The 12,076-nt window shown below is 27.9% G+C and overlaps 1 protein-coding gene across 1 annotated transcript in view; it reads left to right on the top strand.

Annotated features, from left to right (window-relative positions):
• The window catches only part of LOC107448584 (cell adhesion molecule Dscam1), a 106,882-nt gene that overhangs the window by 24,123 nt on the left and 70,683 nt on the right, over nt 1–12,076 (top strand). The window contains exons 4-6 of the mRNA XM_021146874.3: nt 5,064–5,225; nt 7,660–7,806; nt 9,909–10,202. Of these exons, the coding sequence (XP_021002533.3) occupies nt 5,064–5,225; nt 7,660–7,806; nt 9,909–10,202 (603 nt within the window). The remainder of the gene's footprint in view (nt 1–5,063; nt 5,226–7,659; nt 7,807–9,908; nt 10,203–12,076) is intronic.

The raw sequence follows: 12,076 nt of genomic DNA, 5'->3' as shown, positions 1-12,076 counted from the left end.
ATATATGTTATGCATTTACTTTTAACTAAATGTTTTTGAAATATTATGCATTTTTAAAAGTCTACGATAAAATATAACATCGTCTAATTCTATGTACGCTAAAACTCAGGCATTGTTTCTTATTCTAATACTGCGGCCTGTTATTCATAGAAAAACCTCAATCACGAGGACTAGGAAAAAAAACAGTTCCCTAAGCTTTTTCCGATATCCCTGATAGGCAGTTCTTTGATTTTCGAAGCATGTCTGGAGTGTACCTCTACTAAGTTTTTTCTACTCAAGTATCGAGAGAGTAATTTAAGAATGATTAATGAATAGGATTACCGAACTTTATTGCTTATTAGAAAGTATGCCCTGTTCTTGGATTTTTCGAATTGAACTTACAGATTTATTGATGTCACAAGAGTCATTGTAACTGAAAACCATTGTTTCAACTTTAAAAAGACATGGTATTTTGTGTCGAACATAGAATTAAAGTTGTTTAGAATCCCATAAAATGCTTATTTAAGTCAAATTGAAACACAAAACCTAAAATTCTAGAACTGTGCATAAACCATTAAAAATTAGGAATTAGTAACATATAAATAATAAGTAAAAACCATATTTTAATATAGATTACTGAGATTAATTTATTCTTGAGTATCACAAAAGTAAATCTGTTTTACTCATGTTGACCGAAGATATTATCATGTTGTCATCATGCAGATAAGATCATGCTGACATTGATTCATCCAACAATATGCATTTCAGCACATTTCTTTATTATTAATTAAAAAAACTGTGAAAAAAGATTTAAATAGTTTCTTACATAATCCACCATATTTTTGTAAATCTGTTTCATTGATCCTATATAACTAATTTTATATATTAAGGTTGAAGTTTTTTTTTTTAATTTCAAACTTAAGAATGCGTTATTCGGTTTCTAACGATACCCATATATATACCATAACGATACTGTTTTTCTAAATCAAAATGTGAATTTCAACAGAGACTGAAGGTAAGAAAACATCAATGGGTGTTGAATTTTATCTTCAAACAAAGAAAATACTTTTATTCCTGATATTTTAAAATTTGAAAATATCTAATCTGATTTTTTACTCTAAAGAAATGAGCTTCTTCTTATTTTTTACGAAATTAATACAGGGAAAAGCGATGTGTGTACTACTAGGCCATTAGGCAATTATGTAAGCTTAATTTTGATGGAATAGTTGGTAGCAGTTTAAAATTTATGATGAATTCTATGTATTTTTCTAAAGATCATACTGTATAAAGATATGAATTAATTATGTGTAAAACCTGCCCATGTAAAGCATGCAATAACAATGGTTAGTTATTTATGATAAATTGATAGTTATATTGTAGGGTGCCCATAATTGAAAAAATGCTTGCTCGTTCTTTAGTATCGAAATAGTTTTATTCGTTAAGCTCGATGAAATCGGGGATTAATGTGAACATGGTGACGTAAGGGCACTATGTCCCCTAATTCATATTTTTAAAGTTATCTGAAACAACGCTTTTATTTTGTTAATAGTTATGCTTTAAAAAGGTGACTATATAAAACTAAATTTAACATTAACTGTTTTTGAAGTAAAAATAAATAAGTTATGTACTGAATGGCAAAATAAAAATAATGAATAGTACTCATTTTTTTAGAAGGAAACGTAAAATTTAATCATGTTAGAATCGACGACAATGACACTTGACTAATTACGCTAAAAATACTACTTGAAGTAAAATAAATGCTGTACTAAAAAGCAAAATAAATTGAGAAAATAGTTCAAATTAATTAGTTTAAGCGCAAAAAAAACGTTCCACGTATGTCAAAACGATGTTTTATGATGCCAAAAATTTTAAAATTACATTATACTCAGTCTAGTTCTAAATAAGTTCTTAAAGTGAAGAAAATTTACTGATTTTCACGTTGTTTTATTTCAAAATTCTTATTTGGTAGGAGGTGAAACTAAAAGCTATGTTATCATACGCAACTTTATTTTACCACATATAAGAACAAAGCTCCCGAACCCTACCTATGCACTTTCACTGAAAAAGAGGTTTAAAGTGCTACACGTTTTAAAAAATGTAGTAAAGTATTAAATCGTTCATGTTCTTCTTAAACAACTTTGGAGGAACTTCCAGGCATGCCCACCTTAGTAGGAAGTATGATAAAGACTGACAGCAATTCCAAGGAAACTTAGAATATACCAGCTCACATTAGTCGGTAAATGTTAGTCCCGAGATTAGATTTAACTCTTCTCTTTCATTTTGTATGAGTTTCAAAACTCGAGTCCCTAGCTATATCTTGTGATTTAAATATCAAATAAAATGACTAAAAGTTAGTCATGAAATAAATTAGCTAAGGAAAACGCCTTTAATAAAGCATTCTAAAATCCATGTTGACATATATGTCACATGAATTGCTAGAATTCTGCAAGAATTCTTCTCATATGAAATAGAACTGCTTTAACATTGAACAAATGATTTTTTTTTCTTTCAAAAATCAAGTAATAGCTAACAGAAGAAAATATTCATTTAGTTAAAAACTGAAAAAAAAATTAATAGAAGCTTTTTAGCTTTACGGCATACAAGAAATAAAAGCGTTACTGGGTTTAATATCTATAATAATCTATTGTATTTTGTAATTCTCAAAAGTTTAAAACTTAGCATTCAAAATATAATTTGACGTTGCGGCAATTAAAATTTTTTTGCTTATTTTTAAGTCTATACTAGACTTAAGAAAAAAGCAAGTAAACTCTTATTTGATATAAATAAGAATAAGTAAACAACTATAAACTTGTTTTCTTTTAAAATTAATTCTTTTCCTAGAAAATTTTCCACAGTTACCTCTATTATTAGTTATAAATTTTTTTGTTTTTATTCAGTAATTTTAAATTACAATTTGCTACAGAAAAATTTAAACTATTTTATCTTTCTGTGTTAAGACTTCTATATATTTTAAAACTAGTACTATATATTATGATAATAGGCTTTTGATAATATAAGGAACATTTTTATGAATGTTAAACAAAAAAGCTTGGTCTGGAGTTCGTCTATAAGACAATGCATAAAACATTAAGAATTCAATAGATGGCCAGAAGCCAATAATCCTTTTTGCTATCGCAACAGGTTAAGGTATAGAATAGATCATCAATTCCCGTTAGAAAGACGAATTTTTTTTCCATGTATGGTAGAACACACAATGCAACTAACTCTTTTGGAACAATGATAAATTGCAATTGTTTGAACCTAAAAACAGCACGTGGCCAACCAAACACCAATTTATACAGAAAGTTTTTTCAGATGTAGCTTTCTTTGCTAGTTTCGAAGTCAATTTTTTATGATGTGGAAAACATTTTTATATACTTTATATATGGAATACTAAGTGAGAAAAATAGTATTTTTTCCCACATATGAAAGCTTTTGGCTAATAAAAAAGATAACTGTACTTCTTATACTACTAAGTCATTTATTATGTCATTTAATTGCGTTGCATACCCAATAAATAAATTTAGGTAGCCTTTAGGTTAACAATTCAGGTAATAAATTTTATGGCTATAAAAATCTATAAACAGAAAAGTCATTAATAATTCCTTCATAAATTTAAAGTACTATTTTCTTAGTATTGATCACACATTAAAAAATGACGTTAAATTACGTTAAACAGAAAAGTCATTAATAATTCCTTCATAAATTTAAGGTACTATTTTCTTAGGATTGATCACACATTAAAAAAAGACGTTAAATTAAAATTTTAATTTCATATTTGGTATGCAAGAGCCGGAAATCACAAATTTAATGCAAAGTTTAAAAAGTTATACAATTTTTTTAAAAAATAACAGTTAATGTGAGCTTGAAAGCTGCGAAGTTTTCATGCCAAGATAACAGCTTTACAACAAATTTTATTGCATAAATCTTGAAATATATATTTTTCCTAGATCAATAATATGACTCACCGTGTTTAATTTTAAATCTTAAACGAATTAAAAAAACAAAGAAATAGAGCCAAATGCATTGTTTAATGTTGAATTTTTAAAGAAAAATTATAAATATTCTCATTGTAAGCTTAATAAAAATAACAGACTCGCGCGTAGGTCGTAGCTTTTATTTCAAAGCATCGCTAATATTAAATAAAATTTGCATACGCATTTTTAAAGAATTCTGTAATAAACTTTTTTTCACAATACGTGGTAGCATGTAGAAATTTTAGCAAAATCAGCTTTCTTCAGGAAATGTATTTAAAATGCAGGAAGAATCTGAAATGTTGGAAAGGTCTGACAACGAAATTTAATAATTTGAAAATTAATATCTGAAAAAGAATTCCATGAGTCTTAAGAATATAGTTAAACCAAACAAATAAGGGTTAAAATACTTAAAACAACAAAAAAAACATTAAAAAAAAAGCATTTTAGATTCCCTTTCAGGAGTTTAATTCTGGTAGAAGTTTCGATTGTCAGCAAACGAAACACAACTGTAACATTATCTCTTAAAATCGGAGATCAAAATTTTAACTGGTTTTTGAAAGTAAATGAACTAAAGTTCAAACATAGGTGGTGAAAAGCTAAGTTTCAGCAAAATTGCAGATTTCAACGCAGCTGGATATTTTGATATATGTGGTCAAACAAGACTTATAGAAACTGAATTGCTTAAAAATACTTTTATTTTTCTTAATTTTTTTTTCTGAAATACATAATTTTTACTATCAATGGAAGGACACTATTGTTAAATCAACTCCTAGAAGGAATAAGGCTTCTGTATGGATTAATTAAGTAGTCTGACATAACAAACATAAACTGCGCATTGAGGTTATAAAAAAAGTTCCACTACGCCCCGGCTACTAAGGGATTGGATTTCTCGCTTATGTTATCCAGTGCGGAGGCTTTATCTCGTCTAGGAGTTGCTGGTTTAATCACCATGAAATCCAACTAAAAAATATGATGTCGCCAAATATTTTGTCGCTATAAGTGGCAGCTGTAACTTTAAAAGATGTGACTAATATTTTAACAAGCAAATATTTTCCTCATAGTAATATTTTTTGCTTTCTCTTTCATGAACTCTGACTTATTTTTCAGTTGTTCCACAGTCATTCGAGACGCAATTGTTTGACGAGTTTGTATTGCAAGGAAACATGGCAGTTTTACACTGTCCCATTCCAAGCTATATTTCTGATTATGTAAAAGTAACTTCCTGGGAAAGAATGGATGGCTTTATCATTAAACTAAATACAATAAGCGGTATGTTTTTAATGCATTACATATTTTATTTTATAAAGTTATAATATTTAATGTATGTACGAGCGTACTGATTAATGTAACCATTTCTTCGTTTTCCTCATGATACACATGATATATATATATATATATATATATATATATATATAAATATANATATATATATATATAATACATAAATAAATACAAGAAAACACGAAGAAAGTTAAGAAAAACAATGAGTTTCATTTATTGCGCTTAAGCTGCAAGTAAACAGAACTCATTAGATAAGTTCAAAATGAAGAATAAAACAAAGAAAAATTATAGACATATAAAAAGAAAGGGGGGGGGGAACAATAAGTAAAAAAATAACAAACAATAGATCAAATAAATATATTAAAAAAAAAGAAAAAATAATTCAATTTCATTAAAAAAACCGGGAAAAAAAAGAAAGAAAAAGATATAATCTTTTCTTCAGCTCACACGATTATATCAGCAAAAGAGAGTGCTTTCTGATATTGTATCAATAAAGCCAAAGCAAAATATATTAATACAATAGTGTGAGGAGCACTCAAAAAATCTTTTTGATTGCTCCTCACACTATTGTATTAATATATTCCTCACACTATTGTATCCTGGATAGAAAGTATTTAAAAAAGTATAATATTTTTTGCATCTAAATCTTGCTAAAAGTACAAATTTGACTTTAATTTTTATTATTTTATGATTTCTTTTTCTACTTGAAAAGAGATGAGTTTTAAAAAAAATTACTGTTTACCTTAGTATAGTTTTAAATCAATATTCTATTGTTGATTTTATTAGGAGCTTACTAACACATTTGTGAAGCAATATTCATTAAATAGTTCCCAAGAAATACCAATTTTACAGGAACAAGTGAAAAAAAAATCACAAAATAATTCTTGTTTCTGTACAAGTTCTTTTCTTTACAAAACATTTCAGCGCAATCCCATTCCAATAAAAAAATGTTTTTCCAATTTGTTATATTTATTCCTTTACAACCTAAATAACACAATTAAGTTTTATTAAAGCAAATACTCTCGTTTTTAATAGTCAAATTAGTGCTCTGAGTGCCGAATTTACGCCTTTGCGCTAACGCGTTCAAACTACCGCCTTGAAAGCAACGCGTATTTTAAAGGATATCCCATTCTGGTCACGCGCGCTGCTTAATAGCACTCGTATTGTGGGATAGTAATGCGAAGTGCACTACTAACAGACTATAACAAATCAAAATTTGATTTGTAATTAAGAAAATAAGTAATGTTTATTTAAAATTTCACTAATTACTTAAAACAAAACTTTTAAAAAAAATTATGTCATATTTTACATTAGTCATGAAAGATCGACACTGCCCAAGTAGAAAGTTTAGAGTTAGAGTCACCAATGACTAAGTTTGGATGCATTTTTTTTTAATATTTTAACTCAAAATTTGTACTTAAAACAAAATTGCAGTAAATAAGTTGTAGACACATTAACTTGCTGATGAACTGTTAAATGACTCTAAGTTTGTTTTTCATTTATATTTTTGATATACTATAGATTTTAAATTATAAATTTAATGTTTGTACTTAAATTTATGTGGTGTAATAAACTGATATTTTTAATCATAAAGTTAATAAAAAAAATAACATTTAGCTAAACTCCAGTGCGCTATCTTTCATCTGCTACTGTTACGAAAATGCCCATTTAGTAAGGGTTTAATCTAACGTTTATTCTTTGTAGGGTCTATAAAATAAATTTTGTTTTATTTTATAACCGTCGTTGATGACTACTAATGTTCAACTCCTTTGCCTCGTAGCTTTAAACATATTCCAGAAGATAAGGGAACTCCTAGATCAAGTATTGGAGGGAATTTTTGCCTTCGTGGAGGACCTTTTGTTGGAACTAACCAGTATTTGCGTTGCATGGATAGGAAAACTGCTAAAACCTCCCAAGGTTAGCCTGACGGCTAGGTTACTCTAACCATGACGACAAGGGGACTCTATCCAGGGTCAACTATTTCGAAAGCGAACGCTCTATCCCTTGAGTCACTATGGCTTTATAAAATAAATTTTGGATTCTTTAGTAAAGTACTGATTGTTTCTGGTAAAGTACTCGTACAACTACTCTTACTGGATTCACTGAACCTTAAAACCACTGAAACAGATATGTTCACAATCTGATGAGTGACCGTTATAGTAGATGACAATAATTAAGTAAAATATATTTTAGACGAAATATATTATCATTATCATTTACATTGTCACAAATACATTATCACAAATATCATTATCACATATCATTATTATTATCAAATATCATTATCATTATCAAATATCATTATTACAATATCATTATGACAAATATCATTATGACAAATATCGTTATCACAAATATATTATAATTTATATTGCTCATATTGCAATATAATGTATAATAATTATTGTTTTTAAACTTTCAGGAAAATATGGAATGCTTTATGATGGCGATTTATACATCAAGGATGCAGGTTTGCAGGACAGCAGACACAGCTTTCGATGCCACATGGAAAACTCTGTAACAAAAGAAAAACACAGCAGCATAAATTTTGCAAGAATTATTGTTACTGGTAAGCAATTTCATAGCAAGGAAATGCATTTAAAAGTTCAATGAACATATCAATTTAAGAAGAGCTCTTATAATAATTCTGGCAAGGTTGTACTTTCTTAAAATTTATGATAAAAATAAGTGATTTTTATTATATAACTTCCACTATAATATTAAGATGAGGTACGCAAATATTGCATAGTAAAAAAATGAACAGACACATTTAATTAAAATAGTATACAAATATTCAATAATAAATGCCAGATACGGAAAAATGTTTTTTTTCCCGTTAAAACAGTCATTGCACTGATAGAATTCTCCGTAAGAACAAAAATTAATATGCCTTTGTTGACTTTATGTTCGAATAAAATAAACATAACGTATTATGATCTTTTATGAGGAGAAATAATTTCTCAAAACATACAAATGGTTTTGAAATAATGTCTTGAATAGTTTTAAAGTCATAAATGAGATTGAATCGTTTTGAAGTCAAAATAAGACATAACATAAGCATTTAATTCTAAGAAGATTTGTGGTTCATTTTTACAATTTTACTTTCGTGAGATTCGTCTGTAAATAGACAACTATTTCATTTTCAATGATCTAATACATTCCACGCATAATTTTATTCAATTTTTTATAGTTAGTAGTAGTATTTAAGCTGAATCTACTGTGTAATGTATTTTGCATTTTCTTGGGTGAGGTAGACAATTTTAGTCCCCATTCAGGGTTGGAAAATGATGTATTTTGATGTTGAGAAAAAAATAAGGCAGATATTTGCATTATCACAATAGGTTTGGTTAAATGACTCAAATAAAATTTTAAAAAAAAGTAAAAAAGTTGCATCGATAAGGAGACGTATAATAATAGAATTTATGCTAAGGAGGTGTACGAATTTTGATGTCTAGTCCTAGTCCTGTCGTAATGCCTGAAGCCGAAGTGGCTTCTTGTAACATCTTCGTGAATTGAAGAATAGTTGTGGTGGTTGCTTATGGTCCTTCGAAATTTGACATTGAAAGCTTAATATATAGAGTTATGTAGAAAAAAACGTCCAGATAGTTCAACAAAAATGACTTGATGCAAATTATATTTAAAAATTTAAATTGAAAGATTATAAATATGAACCTCCTGGCCATTAAGCTGATCAGTGATGACTGGAAAAAAGCATCTGTGCAAATTAATATGACTGAAGAATGAGTTTGATAATGAGCAGTGGATGGTTGGAGAATAATATGCTTCCATTTCTTACGTCATTAAATACTTTCTATTATCAAAATTACGAATCTCAGATACTAGTTTTGTTCAAGAGTTTTATATTTTTAATAAATTGACATTATTAAATTCTATTTGGATTGTTTCACACGGATTTACAATATACTGAATTGTGTGTCAATCACGAAAATGCAACAGTGATGCATAAGAAATCTAGATTACTTAGGCAAAATTATATGTTTTTTTAAATCATATTTTGTTGTATTTCTCTTAAAACTCTGTACTGTTTCTTACTACTCAGTGAAAAAAAAATTTAGCTTTCAGTACTAAAAAGTAATGTCATTTCTGGTAAAAAAAAAAAAAAAAATACAAAAATATTTCTGGTGTTAAAAGCAAGTTACATGTTATTTAAACCACTGTTGTGTAATTATTCCGTTCATATAATAATGATTTAAAGGAAATTCTAAAGTTTCAAAATTATAGATCTTATTATCACTCGTGTAGGAAAAAAAATACAAACTGAAAGGTAAATTTCACCGAATAAATAAATTATTTTACCATGATGTAAGGTATCACGTTTAAAGTACGAATTTTAACCTCATTTTATTTTAGATCGCAAGACCATACTGTGTTTTTAAGTTTGCCAAAATCATTACCAAATCGCTTCTCTGAAAATTACCGATATTCTCAGTGTTCCAATATAATCTGAAACACTGTAAAATTTACTATATTTTGGTGGTTTCGACCATTCTTTTTCTCAAAGTAGATATTTTATTCATTCGCTTGCTTTTTACTCTGTTTAAACAAGTCATAATCCCGTAAAACTTGTACAACACAATTAAGTATAAAAGCTTTAATTTTCTTTCAAAAATATTGAAAAGTTTATGTTGGAAAATTTTGTTTCCATTACAGAGCCACGCCATAATGAGGCTCCAAAAATAATGAAGAGTTCCACGCAAATTACAGCTCGGAGTGGTGAAAGAGTTACTCTTGCATGTGTAGCTCAGGGCTCTCCCGTTCCATCTTACAGATGGCAGAAATATTCCAACATTCCACTAAGTTTATTCAGTTTGGACTCCTCTATTCGACAAGAGAACGGGATTCTAATATTTGAAAGTATCAAGTATTCCCATGGAGGAAAATATTCTTGCTTTGTCAGTAATACCATGGGAGAAGATAAAATTGATTTTGAACTAACAATTGAAGGTAAGAAAAACTTGAATAATCTAAATATTTTTAGAATAGAAGGTAAAAAGTTTTGAATTTAAAAAAAGTTAAATCAAAATTGTTTTTTATTTTATTTATTTTCTTCAAGCATAAGTAACATCTTATGAATATTATTTTTTTTAAATATTTGATAATAAAATAGAGTGGGACAAACCTAGTGTGGAATTAAGAAATGGCAATGTGTACTTTTTTTTAAAACTCGTATTATGATTAGCTGTTGTAGAGCGGTTTTTTTTAAATATTAGATAACTTAATTTCGCGAATAACAGGTGATTCGGAGTTTATAAAATTTCTAAACTTAAATTTGTTATATTTATTCAAAGATAATTCCATGCGAAAATTAAATTTAAGTAAATATATGTTATTTTTTATTATTTTATTTAGTGATGGTTGAAAACTTTTTGAATTTAAGGAATACAAAGTTTGAGTGAAATCGGTCGAATAGTGCCTGAGAAGTCCGTATTTTAAAAATTGCCGTATTTTAAAATTTTGATTTCTCAGTAACTATTTGACATATTTCATTCAATTTTCCTTGCCACATAAAATTAAATTCTTTAAAATGTTGTAAGAAACTTTAATACTTACAATTAATTTTTTTCGTCTTCTAATATTAAATAAAATAATAAAGAAATAATAAATATTTATTAAATGTTATTTTTTGCATAGTTGATAATTATAATTTTGTGTAAAAAGTTTTTAAATCGCTTTTAATTTTTCTCTTGAGATATGGCAAAATAACATATAAGGGGTACAAACTTTGGAGCTCACTTCGGACCAAACTTTTGGGTCCTTATTTCCCATATTTTGGGGGTCAGAAATCCGAATCTGTTGAAAAAAAGGTATGTTTATGCACAGATAGTACGTTTTTGTGTCTTACTTCGTTACTTAATCCATCTAAATCGTTCATTACTTCATCTTAAATCGTAACTTACAATAAAAAATATCGTCTGCGTAATTAAATAGCATATTTGAAGCCACCTCCTTGAGTTATTAAAATTGAGTCCAAGAACTAGAAGATCTGATCAGTAGATGGAAAGTTATTAAAGGTGATATTTTTTTCTTTGCTCACTCTACATAAAAACTTTTAGAATCCTAACATTTTTATAGTCCTTAATTTGTTATATTTAACAATAAATTAGGATAGCTAAAACTAGCGTGTTAGTAAAAAGGGAGACGTTTGGTAATTTTATTTATTTCTTATGATTATCAGTTGCTAAATGTTTCTTTTTAAGTATGAAATTTTATTATTTTAAATATCTAATATTATAATAGGATGGGTAGAAATTGTATGAAAGTAACAATTGAGGACGATATGTAATTTTATTTCACTTGTCATGTGATTATCTATGTCAGCGTTTCTCAACCTTTCAGTATTCGCGGCCCAGTTTTCAATCATAATTTTCATCGCGCCCCCCACTTGCAGTAAAATGTATACAACAATAATGTATATTGAGTATTTCGAATTCTTTCTTTAAATTATTTTTAACTAACTACCAAAACAAAAGTAAAGTAAAAATCAGCAGCAATTGAGATTGTAGAAACTATGTTTGGAGTTAATTTTTCAAAGCAATTACAGTCCAGATCTCTTTCAAATGATACTGTTGCTCGTCGAATTGGTGATACAGCTGAAAATGTAGTGTCAGCTTTTCTCGATGTTGCGTGACAAAATGTTTTCAATAAACTTTGAAGCAAGAGATATTAATAAAGATGCTCATTTCATTGCCTATGTTTGATTTTGTGATAATATGTCAGTAGTAGAACTACTTTTCTGCAAATCAATAGAACTCAAAACAACAGCGCTAGCATTATTTGCTATTTTAAATGATGTTATGAATGATGCAAACACAGAATGC

This window comes from Parasteatoda tepidariorum, chromosome 8 (assembly GCF_043381705.1).
Source record: "Parasteatoda tepidariorum isolate YZ-2023 chromosome 8, CAS_Ptep_4.0, whole genome shotgun sequence".
Classification (NCBI taxonomy): Eukaryota; Metazoa; Arthropoda; class Arachnida; order Araneae; family Theridiidae; genus Parasteatoda; species Parasteatoda tepidariorum.
This window is presented reverse-complemented; position numbering and strand designations above follow the sequence as displayed.